The sequence below is a fragment of the Passer montanus genome, unplaced genomic scaffold (genome assembly GCF_014805655.1).
Source record: "Passer montanus isolate IOZ18808 unplaced genomic scaffold, ASM1480565v1 scaffold2, whole genome shotgun sequence".
Classification (NCBI taxonomy): domain Eukaryota; kingdom Metazoa; phylum Chordata; class Aves; order Passeriformes; family Passeridae; genus Passer; species Passer montanus.
In genome coordinates, this window is record NW_024366591.1 from 11,972,316 (window position 1) to 11,995,194 (window position 22,879).

Here is a 22,879-nt window from a genome sequence, read left to right on the forward strand (position 1 = left end):
ATAATGCTGGGGTTTTCATGCCTGTTTTGAACTTTGTAGGCTTATTATTTCCAAGGGCATGGTATAGAGCCAGAATGCAGGCTGCTCAAAACAAAACAAAATTTCCCAAAAGCTTTGGCTACCTAGCTTCAGCTTTTTTGGTTTTTTACAGTGTTCTCCTGGTGTATTTTTTTTTGCTTACATGTTGTTTTTGCTATTCTTTAGCCTTAGAGGCAGATAAAGCCGAGTGATTATTCACTTTATCTATATATAGCTGCAGGATATATCCACAGAGCAAGTGTGAGTGTGGACAGAAGAAATCTTTCATCTGTTGCCAACCTCTTGGCATTAAAACGAGGCTTTTAATATAGATCTACACTTGTTGATAATGCAATTTTTAAGTAAAAAAAAAAAAAATAATAAAATGCACAACCCTAGTGGCAAAGGTTTAAAGCTAGTGCTTCGTCTTGCAGAGCTTGTAATCCTACATGTATATTCTAGTCCATATTGGGATGCAAACTTTAAATGATAAAGCAGGTAAAGTGCTAATGTTGCAAGATTGTGAGAATATTCTGGGCTGAGAGGAGTGCTTGGCTCAGACCCAGCTCACTGAAGTTTTCAGTGGGGGAAGGGGACTCAAGCAGGCTGTCCTGGGAGGTGATGGTGAGCAGCCAGAGCATCTGTGCTCTGGTTCCGTGATGTGTGAGCTCTGGTATACCTGACATGTGTACAAAGAGCTGTACTAGCTGCAGGTGTGAGTCATCTCACCTAAGTGATGCATTTGAAACTTAAGTGCTAAAGACCAGTAAGATTAATCACCCTCTGGAAATGTTTATTGACTGGCACATAAGATGACTTGAGTAATTAACTTTTAGATGCCTAAGTTAGATGAGATGAACTTCTTCCTGGCTAGAGAAACCTGTGTGGGACTGTGCTATGTGTTTAGGAGGCAGATGCATATTGATGCCTCTGTGGCACTTGTTTCTTGCAGAGTAAATTAGAAGAGGTGGTGATATATGCTTGTTCCTTCTGACATCATGATGTCCTTGGTTGTACAGACACAGCTCATAGGGCAGGCTGAACTCTAAAACACCAGCATAGTGTAACCATTATAAGACCAGCAACACCAGTGTTTGAAACAATATCACTTTTAAATTAATTTGTGATATAAACGGGTTTCTTTTAAGGAATAACCTTTCGCAGTAGTTCATATTTATGCTGCAGCTTCTTGTTAGTGTGACAAACATAAAGTGAAGGTGCTTACAAGCTCACTGCCTTGTTGTCATTTTCCAGAGCCCAACATACAAATCAATATACAGTTCACAGGAAATACAATTTTTAAAACTATCACTTGGTCATTTCAGCTGCTGTTAGTGACAGAGAGGATCAGATGCATTTTATAGCAAGGAATGCTCGTGGGGTGTTAATATGAAAAGTGAAAATTGGAGCCAGTGGAAAAAAAGAGTGAGCTAATGTAAATGTCAATATGATAGCACTCCTTAAACACTGTTTCATTGAAGAAATTTAATTTTTACAATGCTAAAATTTATTACTTGCCCAGCCCCATACTAGTCTGGAGGTTCAGTCAGTCTGAACTGAAGCATCTCTATTCTGATTCAACTGAAACACAACCAGGTTTAACAGGATGTTTATAAGGAAGAGATAGCAAAGGATGGGTAATCTTATCAAAAGAAAGCATCTTCAGGGACTGATTGTTTTTTTTTTTTCCTTTTAAATTACTGGCCTTGACCAAATTCAGAGTCAGAAGCAGTCTTTTGTGTCCCAGAGCTTCTTTAGGGACAACTAAGTCCAGTTTAGATTCACTGTGTGATCCACTTCAGGCTGTTCTGAACAATCATTTTACTTGGGGAGAATGTGCTTTTGCATGAGACCACCAGGAAGAGTGAGTGGCAGCCTGGTACAGGCAGGAAGAAAGATCCATCACCTTTGCTGTTTGTCTTCTTCAGTAGGTTTGGGTTATTTGCTATGAGTCATCAAGTTACATGGTCAGAATTTTAAAACTTGCATGGCATTTCATAGACTTATGGTAGTTATTGAGATAAAGATTGAAAATTACTGATTTTTCAAATGAGGTGCCAATCCTGCAATGAACTTGCTGCTGCTGTTCTTTGCACCCGTATGAACATACCATTATCTTTGTATCTGAGAATTTCCAATAACTGAAACTAATAAGATTATGTGGTAAGAAGAGAAGAGTTGAGAGAGTCAACTTCTGAATATCCATCAATTATATTGTATTCTATATCCAGTGCTTTCCACACTATCAGTAAGAGAGACAGTGAAGGAAATGCTTTTCATTCAGTTAATGCCACTGTAGGGCTAGTAATGCAAGGACTTCCTGACTCATCAATTGAATATTGAATTTGCCTTTTAGACTTTGCTTATCTTCTAATGCAGTTCCTATCTTCACTACTTTTTTTTCTATCCACTCAGTCATCACATCTTATTTTTAAATTGTACTGTGCTTTTTTGCCGCTTATCTTCTAATGCAGTTCCTATCTTCTCTACTTTTTTTTTTCTGTCCACTCAGTCATCACATCTTATTTTTAAATTGTACTGTGCTTTTTTGCTTTTTTTATTTTAAACACCGATCAACAGAATCAACTGGTACTGAAAGCAATGATTCCTCATTTGGGGTTTCTTTGTGTTTTCATTGTGTTATATAACATGAAGTTTCTACATGGGTTTTTGTAAGAGAACAAACCATAGATTTCTGTTCTTAACCTCTGTTCTGAGGGTGGATGCTAAATACCCTTTATGAACCTTAAACCACTGATATTAACTGGGAAATGAGAATACGACCTGATGTCATATCACTTAGATGAGAGTGACTGGAAAAATTAAGCAACAGGAAGCACTGCATAACAAGAATTCGGCTGGAGGCAGTATGTCAAATACACAACTCTGACCAAGATACAGTATCTGACCAGCCACTGAGTACCTTGATGCACAAAGGAAATATTTTGCTGGATAATTACTGTTGGAAACAGCAAAAATATATCCTCAAGCTATCCCTCCCTTTTCCAGGTATCATTGCTGTTTTTCTCTGCCAAGCTCTTTTCCTTATTCCAATCAAAAGAAATGCTCATTGCAGTAGAGCAGAAGTCCCCAAAAACTTTTGTGTTCTTCCCCTTGAAATGATAGAATTCCAGGCTGTTGGATTGCTTGTGTTAGGTAGCATATCATGAGACACCACTTTCCCTGAAGAGCAAGATATTTCATGCAGAGATATTTCCATACATTATTTTTTGTAACTGCTTATTACCAATTAGTTACTATCCCTATGTGTTTCAAAAATGTTGTTTGCTGATGTGCTGAGTGTGTGTGAAGACTACTGCCTTTATTTGTTTTGGTTTTTTGAATAAGTGACTGGAATATTCTTGAAACATGCCTGTTTGATATAAATCCTCTATATTGCCATGAGGAAATACAAAATATAATTTCTCCTTTTCAACTACAGTGTCTCCACAGAGCTAAGACTCCACACTCAGGAATCCAAGAAAGCCTTATCCAGTAAACCTGGCATCAACCTTGGGTGAAGTAATAGCAAAGTGGATCTGGAGATCAGTAGCTAAAGAACAATACAAAGAAATTGATCAGTGTGGCCTACAGAAAAGTGAGTTTAACAAATAGGCCGAAATTTGCCATTTGCCTATTCTGGTATATCTCAGTAACATGGCATCAATATCCTTTGAAGATATTGAAAATATGAAAAATGTGCGTAAGAATCACAATTATATTGAAACCTAAAGGAAAGGAGAAGTAGTCCATGTAAAAAGACCCCAGTACAAGAATGTACCAACTAAATTAGTGAAGATATTACAAGAACTGCTGAAAGGAAGCATAAGCCACACAAAGAGGCTTAAATTTTAACAGTTTGTGCAATTACGCTTTGAAACAAATGTGTTGGATTCTCCATATTTTTGTGTCTGAAGATCACCACTTGACACCTTACTACAGGTTATATTTTAGAAAAAAGTTTTGTGCTCCATGTAGTGATAAATGGCTGATAGTTATTGATCTGTAGCATAAAGGAGGTGAAAGTACAACTAAAGGTCAGATTTATTCATGCAGTTAATACATGCTTAGTGCTCTCATCCCCTTCAGCTCTCTCCCCAAAGAAACATTTGGAAAAATGTTACTAAAAGCCAGGGGGGGAAACACCTATCTGGAGACACTCAAAAACCACCTGGATGCATTTCTGTGTCACTTGTTCTTAAGTGACCCTGCTTGGCAGTGAGGTTGGCCTGTATGATCTCCAGAGGTCCCTTCCAACCCTAGCTATTCTGTGATAAAAAGCACAGAGTCTTTCTGTTGCAAATTGCTTGAGATAAAATGAAATAATCTCACATACCAGGTTACTTAGTGATCCTGGTTCATGACCTGGGGGCACTCAGTGAGTAGGATTCTGTGATGTGATGGGATGTTGTGACATCCATAGTTCACAGTTTATCCACTGTTTGCCAGCTCGAGATGCTAAGCCAGGGTTTCCTCTTTTTTAATATGTAATGTTCGGTATACCTGTCATGCAGCTGCATCTCACATGAACTCATGTGGAAGTTAAAGGAACAAAGCAAGGCTTGGACATGACTGTAAAAAGAGCTCTCCCTCTTGTCTTCTCTTCATAAAGGATGTCTGGAAAGAAGGGTCATCATAAGGAGGGTTGCTTTGCTCTTGAATTGATTGATTTCGAGACTGCTTTGGAGCAGTTCCAGAATCTAGTTGAAAAAATGATCATCCAGAAGACCAAGGAGAGTTCAGGCTTGTATACTAAAGATGATGGTAAGAGATACTAATTTGGATGGTAAAGTGTAGTTTTCACATGGAGAGAACATATCATAGAGAGATGATAATTTCCTTCAGATTAGTGTTCTAACTGTTACTGTTTGATTTGTACAGGAAATAGAGAGATTGCACTGTGAAAGTTCTTTTCTCCTTCTGTTAGGATTTCTGGCCAAATTATAAGGCCATGGTGATCACTCAGAAAATATAATTGGTGGAGTTGCCAAATATAGAAGTTAGTACAATGCTAACTTATTTCTGTAAAAGCACAAACTCAATAAATTATGTAATTACAATTACTGTTTGTAAATAATGAGGGTAAGTAAGGGAAGAAAAAGGAAGTGAGAATTTTTTATCTATTATTTTATCTGTTTCATGTAATGGATTGCAAATCAGGTAGTTTTGAGAAGAGCAAATATTAGGACTGATTTTTTTTTTCTTTTTAAATGCTTTAGTGAATACAGTGTGAGAAGCTGGAACTTCCATGCTATTGGTATTGAAGGAGAAATAAAACCAGAAATAGGGTGGATAAGAAAGGAATCTGTAGCTTGCCAGTTTTAAACTGTGTGGACATTGTTCCTCCTGTACAGATGAGATTGATTATGAAAAGTTCTATACAACCACACGAACACTTTTTGGTTCAGCAGTCAAGGATCAGAATATTCAGGCCTTTTTCAGGAAGATTATGAGCAACCTTGATGAAAAGCCAGAATGGCTTGAGGTAAAGATTTCTCAAATTTTCTTAAATATGAAAAACTAAATAGAATTTTAAGTAGTGACAGTATTTATCTGTTGATTATGTCTTGTTCACAAGTCTGTTGTTCATGAGCTCCAAGGCAGAATGAGACACTGTCTTGTTATTTATCCTAGCTGCCTGAAGCCTGGATGTGTTCAGTCTGCAGAACTATTTCAGTGATGTGCATTGTCCTCAGCCTCCTTGACAAAATGCAAAATCTCATATGAAGACTATGCCATTTGTGCTCTGAGGATAAGTCTATCTTTAGCTAAACCTTCAGAAATGCTTAATTTTTTTCTCCTTTCCTCTCTTTTCTCTTACGTCTGCTTCCTTGCCTTTCTCTTCCCCTATTCACAGCAAAAATCTGGCCCTTACTTTGCATATGAAGTCTTAAAGGTAGGGCAGCATTTTAGTAGAGTTTTTGAACCAGAGAATTATACATATATTATTTAGTCCTGTAGATGAATGAGATGTTTGTAATCAATTTTTCAGTCTCTGATATTGGTAAATAGCAAACCTTTGTAAAAAGTATGTAAGAATGAGGTCAAACAGTGAAACAGTAGATCCGATTTACCCCCTTTGCATCTGTCTGCACATATATTAAGGATTTCCTCTGCCAGAGTTGCAAATACACTCTGCGTGCACTCCCTTCCTGGATTTTTAATCTATCCAGTTGTAAGTTATTTCTGAATCCACCTGAGAAGATTATCTCCACAGCACCCAGTTTTTCACATTTTGTGAAAAAGTACTTTGTCAGGTTTTTTTAAGCATGGCACTCTTTTTTATTTGCACATGTTTTGAGAAATGAACATTTGCTCTAGAAATGTGTCTTTTTATGAAGGTATTTATCATGGATAGTGTTTCAGGTAACTGTTCTTTAAAATTACTGATTTTTAGATTGTTAGAGCCAATCCATATCAAGAGCACCCATCATCATATATTACTGCAAGACTTTTTTGGTTGTTTCTTACCCAAAAACAGAATTGTGCAGAAGGGATGTAACTTGCAGCACACAGTGACTTTCCAACAATAGCATAGGAAGCATGGTATACGTGGCAAATCCTTGCTGGACTTAAAGTCTTATGGCAGGGGTATTAGCAAGTGACATGAACTCTGAATTTGTCAGCATATTTACATTTTATGTTACTCTGGAACATCATGCTAATATTGGAACCTTGAAGATACCCAACCATCTGTTCCTTACATGTTATCAACAATTGCTACCAAGTGATTTCCTAATATCCTAAAAACGGTGTGCTCAGCCATTTCTATTTAATAAGGTTCTGTATGGGAACATTTCTGGTTACTATCTTTCTTAACCATTTTTTTTACTTACAGTGTCACATTAATCACTGATTTTGCTCATGTCAGTCGCTGAAGATTTTTTTCAAGAAAGGCTTGGGGCAAATCTGGAAAATAGCTGACAGCCTGAAGGACTGATTGTCCTTTCTTTAGGGTAGCAGAACAGTAGCAAATTATGTTCAGGCTCATTAGTTTATAAGAGAAAAAAGGGAAGCTCTGTATGTTTGCTGGAGTGCAGATCATTTATTCCAAAAACTTACTGAGTTTTTAATGCAGTCAGGCTAGTTACCAGATTACATAATTACATAAATAATTTGGGTACATAATTACACAAGCAAGCACAGTATGGGGTGAAGCCTCTTTAGTTTCCTTTTGAAATCTGTGCATGATTTCCATGTGATAAAATTCCCCAGGACCACTTCTATGAGCATTGCTCAAATTTTACCAAGTGTGAACTGACTAATGACAGTCTTTTATTACGGCTTTCCTACAAACTTTCTTGAAAAAATTGGATGTATGATAGCTAATAATTGTGTATATGGAAAGGAGGGAGCTGTGAAGTGAAAAGATGAAGAGTAATGCTGTGTGAGAGTATTTTTTTGAAAGATGTACATCTGAATCTCTCAAAGAATGAAAATGGGAATTATATTGTATAACATGGAAGATACTGAACTAGGATAAAATACAACATTTTGTCTTCCATCCAAAGAAGCATTGCTTTTACAACTCAGGAATGGAAGTATATATAATGTCCATAATTTGAAAAATTAGTTTAAAAAATCTGTACAGATAAGTGGGACTAATTTACTAAAGAAATTACTAAACTACTTTTGGGTACAGAGCATGAGATTTGTAGAGCATTGCAGCTGAAAATTTAACACCCTGGAGCAGAAATAATCTGCTTATCTGACTGTCCTGTGCAGAGATCTCCATCATGTTCAAATGGAACCTTGTCAGACTTAGGGAGATGGTAAAAAAAGGATTTTTTAAAAATTGTCTTTATATTACATTTCTTTTCAAGCAAATGGGAATCTACATATCTTTGTGGAAAAGCTCTTTTGTGTTGGCTAAACCACTATGCTGCATTGAATGTCTGTTTATAAATATGGAGTTGTCTGTTTTGTCTGCCTTTTGCTAGTTTTGGTTTGGTTATTTTTCCCTAGTTGAGGTAGGTAGAACTGGAAAATGGGAATTGAATATGGTTATTTACAAAGCAGAACTGTACCAACAACTTTAAAAAGTAGATGGTCTGCATTCCTAGAAGCCCTGTGTAGGCTGACTTCTTTACAAACATTGAAGAAGGATTGTGCCTGAGTATGAGATCTCAGCAGTCTTAAGTCATATTGACAGCTAATGGTTAAAGGAAGTAATAGTAAGGCACTTACTCAAAGAATATTAAATTATAAAGTATGAGATAACTATTTGACTTTTTACATGTATAAATATAAGTAGTTTTGCAATAAATTACTTGTTTAGTTCTGTTTTGTTTCGTTTAGATTTTTGGCTGTTTTAGAGGAGAAAGTGTTGTCGTGCCTTCCCCGTCGAAAGAAAATATGGTTTTTCTTGTATCTGAAAAACAACAGATTACTCATTCAGGTGACTTACTTCATCTTGCATCAAAAACTATATTTTTTTCTAATGCAGTGTGCTGCTCACTTTCTTGAAAGTAGGGTGATAAGATCACATGTCTGTCTTTGCCCATTCATGCTTCATCCTCTTCCTTTTCTTCTTCTTGCTCTTCTTTTTCTTCTTCTACTTCTTCTCCTTCCTCTGTGTTCCAAAATACATTTGTTTTTACTAAACATTGAACACTCCACTGCTGCATTTCCCAGTTCTCCATATTCCTAAATTATTTTGAAAGTATGATTTTTTCTGAACCAGACTGTTTGTTTTTGCAGTTACACATTTTCTGTATTTTTTGAAAATATGGAAGAAGTGGCACATCCAGAATTATTATATTAATTATATTTAAAATGCAACATGATTAATTAAACCAATTATGGGATAATTTATGATATTTTGCATCACTGTCTTGCATATGGCACCAAAATGCATTTCAGGAAGAGAATAATAAGTTCTATTTGTTTATGTTTTCCTTAATAATATGGTGCTATTTGTTTATGTTTTCCATGTCTGTAATATGGAGAGTAATATTTTGTCATTGACAGTTGTCAAGAGAAAAGATGTGATCAAGGGTATAGTGAAAGTGCCCCTTCTGCATCTCACAGTAACAGCCTCTCAGAAAGGACTGCTAACTGTGTTTAACAAACAGGTAATTCTAAATCAAATTCTTTTATTATTCCATTAGCAGTACATAGAAGAACTGAGTGGTCTGTGATCTAGCATTCAAATTTTCCCATTAAAAAACTACATATCTTTCGTATCAAAGTTAACTTTTTCTATATTTTTAATTACAGCAGGAAATATACATTGTTCTTTTCAATTATAAACCTACCAGAAAGCCCTCACAAGTTGATAGAAGGTAGAGATGTCTAATAATAGACATTTTTCATAGAAATTCATTTAATAGAAAATAATCTGCATTTCTGTTTAAAAAAGGTTTCCCCAAATTAAAAAAAAATGTGCTGGTGGAATTCACTTTTAGATATAGAGTGGAAATTGGAGAATTAACTGTTTTCTACAGCTATTGAAAATATCTAGAATGGACAGAGACAGTTGTTTGCAAATAAGATTTATTCAATGCAGCAACATCTAGAAGCTTGAAAGCCATGGGTTTTACAACAATCTGCATAACACTGGCTCACAGTTAGTTCCCTCATCAGTAAAATGTAAGGATATCGGTACCATTATAAGTAGAAATTCATGCTTATGATGCTGTTAAACTAAAGTTTGTACATTAATTTCCCAGATGATTATATTACTATTTAATGGTATGTGCCTGTAGAGGCTATGAGATAGAAGGTGTCATACAGAAACCCAGGCTATTACACATCTATGCTCAGTGGTGCTTTACATTTGTACAATTTTTGTGCAACCAGTTTCTTAAAATTTATTTCAGGCAATGCAGTTAAACTTTAAAGCAGTACTAATGCTTCCTAGGGTTTTAGCTAATTAGTGCATAATGCTTATGACAGGAGCATTTAAACCAAGAAAGGACTCTTGTGGATGATTAAATAACAAAGCAGTACTGCAGTTTTGGTAAAAGCTGAAATAATTTATTTGAAAGCCTGTCCTCCAGAACGTTATCCCTCTTATGTACCTATGAAAAATAATTTCCCAAAGTATAAGACTAAAAACATCTCTCCTCCCTACCCCCTACCTGCCCCTGCTATTTTCAAGTTGAATTGGTGCCTCCTCATAGACTGGACTGATGTTACCTGACATCAGTGACTGCAATGTAAATTATTTTACACCCAGCTGCTTAACACAGTGAATTAGGGACCTCAACTCCTACTTAGAAAACTATGTTCTGAAAAATGAGTCAGGCATTACAACAGCCCCAAGATGCCAGGAGAGGACTGGACTGGATATTAGGCATAATTTCTTTATCCAAAGAGTTGTCAGCCATTGGAACTGCCTAGGGAAGTGGTTGAGTGACCAACCCTGGAGGTGTTCAAAAGATGTGTAGAAGTGGCTGTTGGGGACATGATCTAGCAGTAGACTTGGCAGCGTTAGTTTTACAGTTGGACTTGATCATCTTAAAGATCTTTTCCAGCCTTAATTATTCTATGACTCCACAATTCTGTTTGAGGGCTAAGCATTACTTTCTGTAAAGGAATGTGGGCCTAATATGACTCAACACCTGTATACAGCTTTATGCCATTAACTGCTTCCAGGATACTCCAGAATATGAGACACTTGCATTGCTCAGGTTCTCAGGTGAATATGGCCTTGACCAGCACATAAGACCTGTAGGAGTAGGCAGCCTTAAGGACACATTTTAGTTACTGTAGATAAAGCCAAGTCTGATACAGTGCATGGATATCCATCTCTTGGTTAACAGTACTCTTAAACTCTGCTCAAAGACTGTCCATAATGACACCTGGCATCTCACTTCTGTGGGAAGAAAGACTTGATCCTAGCTTCTTGGTTTATGAAATGTGGAATTGCTGGGATGGGTAAAAGGTGCCCTTGAATAATTACTGTTCAAGGGCAGGGGCAGGGGCAAGAGGAGGTGAAAAATCATCTGTGAGTGTTTCAGAAGGGAAAAGGTTGAAACTGCTTTTGAAAGCTTAGTAGTTTTGTTGAAAGACATAGAAGATAACCCTGTCCCTGCTGGATGATGGTGACACTTTAAACGCTTCAGGTTTTCAGCCACATGGAACTCTGTCTACCAGTAGTTAACTTTGGTGAAAGGTGTGTACCAATGTGGTTATTCCTGTTTGCAGCCTGAAGTGCTGCCTCTGCCAGGGACTTTTGCTGGCAATAGTTGACGTGGCATCGGGCCAGCGTTAGCTTGGGTTTCTATATGATAAATCCTATTTCTCACAGGAGCTGATGCTGTTTTAGCTGTCAAAAACCATTAAAAGCACAATTCCATCAAAAGACCAGCTGATCTGTACTCTGTTGTAAAAATGAGGATTTTTTACTTATTTTCCTCACTTCAACGTCTCAATGTAGAAACCCCAAACCAAACCGGAAACTATGGAACAATTGTGAGGGAAAGAGAAGTTTTAAGTTCCTCACAATATAAAGGGCAACAAACAGCAGGCAGGTTAAAGATCTTTCTCAGATCTTAACCACCTGCTCATTCAGTTAGCAATTATTGTTCTTCCTGTGAAGAGAAGAGATGACTCTGTTTAGACTTTTAATTTGAGAACTACCTTGCTATTGTGACCATATCTTTCTTGATTTTTCAGATGAAGGTTTTGACAACCATCAGTGTTGAAGTAAGTTCTTTTTTGTCTCCTTCCTGTTAAATAATTTTAAATAAAAATCAGCATGTACTAAATTGAAATAAGTAGAAACTGAGAATTACTCTAATGCCAATTCTAATGTTGAAACTTTTGCATGATTTTTCATAGGGTGCTGTAGGTCAAATAGTCTCAATTTATTCCTTTCAGTTATTGAAACAATTAAGTAACTTGATTTATTTCCTCTGCTAAATGAAACCTCAGATGAATGCTTCTTTTTCTGCCAAATTATCCTTTACCCATTACCTTGCCAGAACTTTTTCTTCTAAAATCCACAACTTCAATTGTCACTGTAAAATTTAAATAAGTAAAATTTTAAGTTTGTTAATGAAAAACAGTTCTACATTTTGCTAGGTAGATGATTGGCTGCACAGTGTATACATTAAAACTTCGTGTTTACCCTAGGAGTATCACTGTGGATTTTAGGAGATGAGCTTTTTTCAGATGACCTGTAGACAAGAGACATCAGTCTTAGCAAAGTGATGTGACCCCTTGTCCTAAAAGTCAATGTGGGTATCTTGTGCCAGGAGGCAGTGCATTTTGTTGGTTCTCTCTTACATACTGCAGGACTTCTAAAATGCAATAGAAGTACTCCACACCAGAGGCTCTACTACTCCAACTCAGAAAACAGCTCTGGGCCTCAGTTGCATTTAATTTATTGCAAGGGCTAATCTGGCCTGTGGAATCTGTGCAGAGAGATAACTATGAGAAATATCCTGGAGACCAGTTGACTTTTGGAAACTTCTACTAGAATTAGAGCTTCTCCTACAGAAGTGCTACAGCAGTGAATTCTAGTCATTCCTACTTTGCTTGTAGGAACCACTTTCCCCAGTTCAAATATGCAAAGGTAGGATCTCATCAAGGGAAAAAAGATGGAAGAAGCTAGAGTGCTAGCCTGATGCTACAGTAGGCTGCAGGATCCCTTTCCTTTTTGAACACTAAGCACTTGTCTTAAAATGATTCCTCAATGAATGTGAGGGGGGTTGTGCTGCAAAAGTAGGACAATATCTGGCAGCTGTCACAGTATTAGGACCATTGAAGGACATCTTTGCCATAAAATGTATGAAAGAAGGGAGAAAAGATAAGAGCCCTTGAGTGATAGGATGGAATAAGAAAATAATGAAAAGGTTGATCTGGTGCAGCAGCCTAGTTTGTCTGTCAAGTATAGCAACACTAACAAGAAAAATTCTTACAATCTTTCCTCTGAAGCTGAAACCTTTTCCTTTGACTGCATCATCACAAGCCAACACAACAAATTAGTGACAACTACAAATGTAAAATCATCTTTTTCAAGCCATTTAGTCATTGTTATATGACACTATTATAAGGACCTTAAAAAGCCACAGTTAACGAACTCTTCCATAAGAATTATCAAACAATCCACAAGGCCTCTGCAGGACTGGCATTTTCCACGTTTATTGTAGTAAAGGGCACAAAAAACCCTTGTAAAAAACCACACACACCATTAGGAAGGAGAGAAGCTTTCTCCTGCAACAGAATGTTGATATCCTCTGTCAGGATTTTGGACCCTTTGCACTAAGAGCAAAATCAATATTGTGTACAACAATAGAAATAAAAGTAGAAGCATCAGCACTCTGATCTATACTTTGCAAAATAAATTGTTTTACATTAATACCTGTATAATAAGAGGTATACTTGAACAGTGGCTTAATATGGGCAGATATATATATTTGTAAATAGTTGACCTACCTATTGGGAAAATTAAAATTATTCACTAAAGTGACTTATTTTCATAAACATTCATTTTAGTTTTGTTTTTATAGCTGAAATTTTGGACTGCCTTTAAATTTATTTTGTTTCAAACCAAACTGTATCCAGGTAAAAGCTTAATCTGCTTTACTATGATGTTTTAGCTTAAGCTTTCTCTGCTCAGAGTGCTTTTTCAGAGTGTCATTACAGTTCAACTAACACTATATGTTTATTGTGTCCTCTCCCATGCAACATTTGTGCCTCTCAGGTGAGTCATTGATAACAGAGGTTGAGCCTGGTGCCTCTGTAACTTCATGTATGAGCTGTTCCTGGAGTTTAGAACTCTCAGTGGAGCTAGACCTAGCATGTGCTAGTGCAGAGTATATGTGGTTTATGTGGAAATGGTTTAAAATATGTACTTACGTGATAGAAAAGTTGATTAATTTACAGAGAAAATCCTTTTTTAGCTACTCTTTTTATTTTCACCAGGATACTGCTTGGATCACTGGATGTGATTTCCTGCCTAATCTGAAATATGTTGTGGCTGTAACTGAAAGCACAATCATTCTCTGGGACTATAAATCAAAAGAGAGTGAGGTATTATGTTGCATCAGACAAATGCCAAAATGAAACCTGAAGGCTGATCAGTCTTTGTTTCCAATATACATTCACAACCCTTTGTTCTAACAGGATGAAGACTTTTCACTTTTGTTGTTGTAGGAACTCAGTGAAACTGGAATTCACACTAAAGTATTCACACTAAATGTATTCACTCTACATGCCAAATGGGATTATTAAAGTATATTAAAAGTTTGGAAGAAAAGCAAAAATTTTACACTATGGTGCAAACAAACCCCCAAAGATTTTATTTTCCCTGTGTGTCTAGTGCATACTTGTGCACCTGTGTACCTAAAATGTGTGCATGAGCATACATATATCTCAGAATCTATTAAGAATCAAAGGAATAGATTTTACAAGGAATATAACAAAGACTCTTTTTGAGGTAACTTCCTGATTTAAAGAAAATATTTCTTCACATCCTGTGTTTTGTTCAGGACTTTCTAAGATAAAAAACATTTTGATGTAAATAATGTACATCCAAATTGTTAAAGTTTTCTTTAATGTCTTATGCATTTTTGCTGACATATATGTTAGTTTTTTCTTCCTGTTCCTGGAGCTTCTCTTGGAAATTCCAAGTTAGCTGAGATGATGAGGAGAAGCAAAGTAATTATTTTTTGGATACAATTTTTTAGGATTTTTTTTTCCAGTATTAAAAGGTTGCTTCCCAAGCTTAGATAGGGAATGGATTTTTGTAAATCCAGTCGGACTTCTTGGAGGAGGGCTCAAATATTTATTCTCCACCTATTATTGTCCAAGTTCTTTCATTACCTGCAGTGAGAGCTGCAGGTATCCCGTTGATGAATAGATGCAGCTCTCTTTCAAGATCATGGAAGTAATATATGGACAGTCCTATCTCTATTATGTCCCCAATGTTTCTGTGCTACGCAGAATTGGTGCAGTTAATTCCTATGGCATGTGAACAGTTCCCAGTTTAGGTTGGCAAGGATGCTTTAACCAAATAACAGATGGAGTCAGGCAGTAGAACCAAAAAACAATGTAATGCAGGTGACCCTGAATCCCATTCCTGGGCCTTCTAGCAAAATACCATAATGTCTTGCAACTGTATTCATTCCCACTATCTCTGTGCTTCACAAATTGAAACACCTGCCCTTATTAGTACACTTGACACTCCCAGGCTGTATTATTAATTAAGACTCTGATATAGATTCTTCCAGTGTATTACTGCTATAATTTGTGGTTTGAAATTTTTAATTTGGTTATTTCCAATTTTCTTGTAGAGTGCATTTTCGTTTTGAACAGAAAACCATGTACAGTCTTAGCAAATACACCATCCCATATAGTATGCAGAGATCCTTCCTAGAATTTGTAATTAACACTTTTTCATTGAAATGCAAAGCTACCTATGAAATAAAATCTTGCTCAAATCTCTAGGATTTGCTTTTAACTCTACTTTGTCATGGTCTTCTATGAGTTTCTGATACAGAAGCAAATAGCAGAGGGGCAGCTTGAAAAAACAAAGTCAAGATTTGAATGCTGATGTAGCTAGATAAGCATGGTAGATTCAATTTAAGGGCCATCATGCAATATCTAATAAACTCTCTACCACATTCTGCAGGGTAATGGCTTTGTCATCAAACCAATGAAAAACTGCCTGCTCTGCGTTTCTACAGTGACTATGGCAGATAACCTGGCTAAGGATACCATTTTAATGGGAGATGATAAGGGTTATGTTTATCTGCTTACTATCACCACTGATGACTTCATAATGAAACAATCTAAAGCTGAAAAAGAATCACAATTTAAAGTCTTGGACTCTGAATCTTTTGACACGTAAGTTGCTTATGATAAAATGTTTTTAGTCTTGCATTATGTTTTGTTTTTAATTTGGGTTTTGTTTGCCCTAAGTGTAGGATTAGCTTCTGTTTCTAAGTTAAGCCCATCTAACTAAAGCAAATAATTTTTCAAACTGCAATAAGTATGATTTGCTTGTTCAGTAGAAGATTTTACAAGAGATCTTACAGCTGAGACAATGCAGAATACAATTCAAGGGGAGAATTCACATTGCTGTTATCCAGTTTGACAAAGGAGCTGCTTTATTGTGCCTCATGAGATGGAAATGTGATTGTGACTAGAAAAGAGCATGGTTCAATCCCGACTTTCTCTCTGCTCGCATTTGAGCTGGAAGAGTGGTTCTGGATCTGGCCTGGATATTAAATGTTGGCACTGGTTGTGTATATAATCTCACTGACAAACCCCTGTCCACCTACAGACACATCGCGGTAGCTGCTACTGCAGCCTGATAACTTCTCTGTTTATATCCCTAGTCCTAAACGCAAGCTGCATGATGACTGGGTTGGGAAGATTAAGTATTTTCCTGCCCTAAAACGTTTTGGATCCTGCTCCACAGACAGTATTAATTCATTTGTTTTGGATGACATAAAGCGACTGGAGGACCACCTGTAAGTATCAGACATCTTCTAGAAAATAATAGATCATCTGCTTTATAACTCTGCTGGAGATCAGTGCCTCATACGATGTCATCTTGTTGTATTGAGTGTGCCCTTTCTATTACTATTGCTAATAAAAACAAAAATATGGTTATTTAAATGCTTGGATATTTTTGTGTGCTAACTTTTGATGTAGGAGAGGACAGTCCATATATGTACAGTACTCGGAACCCTTAAAATATGTTTTGTTGACAGTGCTGTCTCCTCCAATTTCTCCTCAGTAAGCAAATTTTAGTTAGAAAATTGATTGGCTTGTTACACATATATCATGTATCCATTCATGTAAAATTTATACCCAGTCAAAAATAAACTCTACTAAATTTAATTTACAATTCTGTTTTCACAAGTTTGAGTTATACAGGATTAAACCAAGAACACAATTTATTCTAAGGGCTGTGAAGTGATTCTACTGTGCAGCAGAAAAGAGGTTATGGCCTCCTTATTTGTGCCAAGTCCTTATTCATATGGCTCATCAGTGCTATTAGCTTATTTAACTGATTCCAAGCCTAATTAGTCTGTGAATTTAGAAAATTTCATAGCACAATTAAATAATACAAATTCAATTTGATGTAAAAAGGACCTATAAATAATATATAAATAGAACTTTTCGTTCAAATGTTTCAAAATATTGTAAATATTAGATCAGTTTTTCAATTCTTCTGTGAGGTACATCCAGAGAGATTAATAGATTTTTAAGGCTAGTAGCTACAGTTATTATAATCTGTTTTATTTCTTGTATAACACATGCCATAAATATTCTTGGTTTTATTCTTGAATGAATACAGTAACTTTGGATTTTATGAGTATTGCATGTCTGTTGAGGATGGGGAAAGTGAACTATGAAACACTTTCAGATTGTCCAAGGTCACATGCTGTGTCAATTGAAAAGCTGAGAAATTCTGTTTGCTTTTGTTGGGAGCTTTGGAAAAATAGAATTAGTCAGAAGAGAAAGAAGACTAAGTCTACAGTGCCAAAAGTCTAGTCAAAAGAGTAGATGCTACCATCATATACTTCAGTACAGAACATAAACTGCAACAATCTTGGTAGTTCTTTTTTATTTCACACTGGCTATAGTTGCATCTCCAAATGCAATAAATACATATCTCTAAGCAGTTTCTCACAGTAGATAAATGAAATTATATTTAGACAAGTTAAAAATACACAGCTGTTAAAATTAAATTAATAGTCCTAAAAATACCTGTAGATCAAATCACTTGGAAATGTCCATTTAATAAATAACTAGTTTTAAAATATAATTTACTGGTTCTAACAAAAGACATTTCCCAATCAACTTTGTGGCAGGGTATTGTTTTTGTATTCAAAGAGGGATGCATTGCATCTTCTCTCTTATGGGACTTAAGTTTGTCAGTAATGGCTGATGAACAGCTACAATATCTTCTTATAAAGTATCTATCTATATATCTTCTTATAAAATATCTATCTTATAAAGAGGTATGGATATGATCACCAGGTGCTTCTGTTGCAAGGCCATGGCTTGGGTAGGACTTCACAGTGCTAGAATCCCTTATTCCCATTGATCTTGGCATAGTATCAAGACTATCCATTGAAAAGCTAAAGGACAGTTATATAGAAGTATAAAAGGTGAAAAATCCTTAGGAAATCTGTTAATCATACGTTTAAATCAATTATATTTTGTCCTGTCAAGAGAATTAAGACTTCTCTATTAGAATTCTGGAAAGAAATATTTTCTCCCTCTAAATAATAGGATGCAATCAGCCTTTTATTTACACCTGCCTAGAAATAACAAGCTCTTTCATTAATTCCTCGAAATTTCCAAAGTATTTTGTCAGATTTACTCTAATCCCCATTTATGGTTGTCAATATTAATGGCTACTTTAGCCCAGAGTAGATGAACTAGTACTTGTCCTAATTTCAAAGGAAAAAATTTAAAGTATTCTCACTTAGTTCTATACAGCTTATTAACACTGGCAGTCATTGTTTCCTGGGAATGGCAGGTGTTAACCCTGCTATTGCTACATCCAAAAGCAATAAAATATTCACTCATTAGTAGCAATGGATGAAACTTAGAGAGACAAGCAGAAGTTGCTCAAAGGATGGGTTTAGAAGAGACACTGAGTCAATTTCAGTCTATGTTGTCTGTTTGAACTCCCATGCTTTAGAAGTGAACGTAGTAGAATAACTGTTGAGTTTCAGATACTTGTGATATCTTCATGTTGACATACAACACAAAATAGATATGTAAGGACTCATTCATTGTACAGTACATTATAGAGAAACAACAGAAAAGTAACTGCACTTAATATAACATTGAGATCACAGTAGACCTCCATGTCTGAAACAAGCAAACACAGTTTCTTTGGTAGTGATAAACTGCTTTAAGCACTCAAGCTCATGTGCAGCTTATTTTGGCAACAGCTGCCATTTTAGGAGTCTGTTTGAAGTTTGCCTGTTAAAAGATTCAGGTGTGCAGATCAAATATTTATTTCTTTAATGGAAAGTGCACTCTGTTCCTGTTTTGTTGATGCCAGTATCACTCTAAGTCTCTGCTGCAAATCAATTTGCTTTTAACATGAGATTGCATACATTATGCAAACAGCTCTTCTGTATACTACAGGAAAATAAGATAGAATGAATGTAGACTGTATTTTCCAAATATTTCTCACATGATTGTTTTATTAATGATTGCAGACCTGTAAAGGAATTTTCTGTCCCAAAAGGAGTAAATGCCTTCACATACTGTGGAAAGGCAAAAGTCATTGTCACTGGAGGTAAGTATTGGGTTTTTTCCAAGAGAGTGTTCTTGGAAAATATTGTGAATTTTTTTATTCTCATTAAATAAGATCAGATAAAGCTGAGTTAGCTTCTTAAGAATTTCAACATGTTATTCCTTGCAGTATCAGCAGAGCTTCCACCCTATTACTCTTCTGCCATCCTTTCATATCTTAAGCAGTCACATTGGCCCATATTAATACTTCCCATTGGGCTCTGTGGTCATGTTTCCCCAAAGTGTTACTGCTGGTTCTTTCTCCCAAAGCAGACTGCAGAGGTGGCACTCTTACATCCACTTCTTCCCTGTTAGCCAATAATTTTATGGGCCTGTCTACTGCAGTGGTCATGTTTGATGCTGCAAAGCTGCTGGAGTATGGCAGCAACCTTGTTTATATATTCTATCTGATAGGATGGCACCCTCAAGTGACATTGATGATGCTTTTCTTCAAGTCTTTCTTGCTTAAAACTTTGTATAAAATGCAATAATAAACATAATAATTCTTACATCTATATATAAGAACTAAAAAATGGCCAAGACTCTGCTGTCCAGCCTTGATAATATACATGGCAGAAATGCAATTCATGTTGAATTGTAACAGTTTACCAAGAGGAAAACTGTGAAAGATATCAAAATAAATATCAGGCAGTTCTTTTGATTTTTCTAGACACAAGATTTAAAGGAAAAGCCGTAGAAGAGTTATTAGTGAAAATTTTGAAGTTTAGCCTTGGAGGAGATACTGTTTACACTGATTAACTTGTCACAAAAGAAGTAGTCTGGAGAAATTTATTGATGACATAAAGTAGGGTGGTCCTATTGAACAAAATGTGGTCACTATTTCCTACAGGTATAGGAGGATTCTGCTGTAGTAATAAAACCAGGGTGAAGTGTCTGAATAGGAAAGAAGATCACACAGGAGCTAGAAAAAGTTTATTTTAGACATTGAAAATTCTTCTTCTGTAAATAACAGAAGAGAAAAATCTAGATAAACTTTTTAAGAAAATTATAATAGCTGTGGTAGGCCAAACCAAAGATCTGCCTAATGCACTCAGCCCACTTTGTCAGTGACGAGCAGTAAACACTTGTGGCACAGAAAAAGAATAGGTCAATCATGCAACACCACTTGGCCTAGATGTGTATGCTGGTTCTGTCTTGCTGACATGAACCATGTTTGAGAAAGATTAGTTGAATATAGAAAAGTATATAGAATATGGGAAAAGGGTGAGGGAAGGGACCCATAACAATCATCAGGTCCAGCTCTTAAGTGAATGGCCCGTAAAGTGATTCAATCTTGGCTCTAACCAACTGACCTAAGCTCTAACTGCACCATTGTGCAGAGATTTATGATTCAATCTTGGTGTTTATAGCAGCAGGCTCTAACCAACTGACCTAAGCTCTAACTGCACCATTGTGCAGAGATTTAAAAAGTAGAAAAACCTAAAAAACCTAGAAAAATTACAATTAACAAGCAATGCCACTGATGTCTATTAGAGCAAGAATTACAGCAGTGATATTCAGGAAGAGTCTTCTGAATAGTGTCAATTGCAGAAAAATATTCTCAGTTTTAAATGGAGCTTGGATTTTTGAAAAAGTTAGATTGCTTGTTTGTGATGGTTGGAGGACAGACTTAGAATGCAGGGGCTCCTATCCCATCTAAACAGATGCCTAATCAGGATATTTTAGAAGCAGATGAGTTTTCTCAACACTGAATTCTAATTTGTTTTGACTTTGGCTGCAGAAAAGTACTGAAAGTACTTGAGCTGGAATCCTGTCTTGCTTGCTCACCCACCATCCTTCATCTTGTAATTGAAGAGCATCCTCCTTAATCTCACCCTCTTTCCCAAAGCTTAGCCCTGCTGCTCCCCTTGAATATGAAAGGAAATTATTCCTGACCTGTATTACTGAGAGTCCCAGAGCACAGTGGGAATGCCTGTCCAAAGACAAAGACAGGGTGGGGTTATCTCTTTCAATTTCACTGTGAAGTTAGACCAGTCAGGGTCTACTGTGAATTTAGAATAATGCTACGGGTCTTGAGAGATCCCACTACTAAAGCCTTCAAAAGCTGAGCTTTAGAATTCTGTGCTCTGTTAATAGAATACACTGCTCACAATGGCACAGCATACCTTCAGGCTGGAGCACACTATGTTTGCCTCTGTATCTTAAAAGTCATCTCACTCTTGACTAATTGAGAAAGACACAGTCATGATCCAATCAATGACAGATTTAAACTATTTAAAATTAACAGCAGCTAGTCCTGTTAATTAGGGAACCTGCAATTTTACGTGTAATATACCATGAAAATGAGAGATCATAAGAGGTAAATAATTCAGGAATCATAATATATAGATTTCTTGGTGACATGTTCAAACATTTGTAAAAGCTATGTTTATTTGTCTCATGCAGCAACTAACAGAAAAATCCAGCCTTTGATGGCAGGCTAGCTTCTAAAGTATTCATCAGAGGTAAATCTGCTAAACATTTTAGTAAGCCCCAACTTAATGTTATTTAGGTGGGTGTTTGTAGCACAAATGGAATGTTACATACCTTGATGAATTATCACTGTGACTATTTAAGAAGTCATATTTTAACACAGTCTTTCATTGTTTATTTGTATTTGATTATGCTTAATGAGTTTGTCAGTACTGTGACACAACCTAATTTTGTCCTCTAGATATTTGTTTTTTATCTTATTCATTTTTATAAATTTCAAACACAGTACTGAGTTTGCTTTTCATGCTTAAGGCTAGATTTCAATCAGTAAAATGATAAAAGCCTGACAGTGGCCTAAAATATGGAGCCCAGAGAAGTTCAAAATAACTTCTCTTTGTAGCATTTTGCATTAATGTTACACTGAATGGTAAATTTACATAGTTTTCTTCTTATTCTATATTAATTTCTATTCCAGCTATGTCTTAATCATCACTTCAGGGAATGACTGCAGTTAAAATCAAATTAGGAATGCATATAAGAGCAGGAGATGATCAGTTTTAAATGATACATCAACTTCTAACCCTATTAGTTCTTCAAATCTGGCTGTGAGCAATGAAACAGAAGAAAAACTATTAGTGATTTCTAAATCTAACAGTAACAGATTAAGACTGATAAAATGAGCTCCACTGTGCTTGTTCAGTTTCCTTTGTGAACTCCTGGAACAAATGAAGAACATTTTCAGGAATTCCCAGTGATAGAAATCACCAGAACTCCTCTAGCATTAGCTGTCAGAAGCATAGCAAACTCTTTTCTATGATGCCATCTAAATTTGAAAAGAGCATACAAAGAAAAAAAATAAAACAGAGACATTTGTCAGTATGGCAAACTAGTTCCTGGGATGTATGACTGTTCTTAAGAGTTTTGCAGACACCATAGGGCAAGATTATTTAAAAGACAGATTTGAAGGAAAGACAAGTTTTTTTAAAGGTTAAGGAGTTTTCTGTGTAGGAGTAGCAGCCTAGAAAGAAAACAGGAGGTATACTTTTCATTTACAGTCTTTTGAGGATTCCAGGCTGAGCCTAGTATTTCTCCATTCAAATATGTTATTGTTCTCAAGTGGATTTCAACACCACTGAAAGGCAGACATCTCAGCAGGGTTGTAATACCACACAAATTGCAAAACTGTGTCAGCAAGAGAGACAGACAA

The 22,879-nt window shown here is 36.1% G+C and overlaps 1 protein-coding gene across 2 annotated transcripts in view; it reads left to right on the top strand.

The window, feature by feature from the left end:
• Window positions 1–4,631: 4,631 nt before the first annotated feature.
• The window catches only part of WDR64 (WD repeat domain 64), a 59,083-nt gene continuing 40,835 nt past the window's right edge, over window positions 4,632–22,879 (top strand). Inside the window, exons 1-9 of one of the 2 annotated variants that reach the window (XM_039707406.1) lie at window positions 4,632–4,782; window positions 5,373–5,503; window positions 8,317–8,416; window positions 8,989–9,092; window positions 11,641–11,670; window positions 13,894–14,001; window positions 15,602–15,816; window positions 16,311–16,445; window positions 19,164–19,243. In XM_039707406.1, the coding sequence (XP_039563340.1) occupies window positions 4,632–4,782; window positions 5,373–5,503; window positions 8,317–8,416; window positions 8,989–9,092; window positions 11,641–11,670; window positions 13,894–14,001; window positions 15,602–15,816; window positions 16,311–16,445; window positions 19,164–19,243 (1,054 nt within the window). The remainder of the gene's footprint in view (window positions 4,783–5,372; window positions 5,504–8,316; window positions 8,417–8,988; window positions 9,093–11,640; window positions 11,671–13,893; window positions 14,002–15,601; window positions 15,817–16,310; window positions 16,446–19,163; window positions 19,244–22,879) is intronic. The other variant, XM_039707407.1, reaches the window with a different exon arrangement.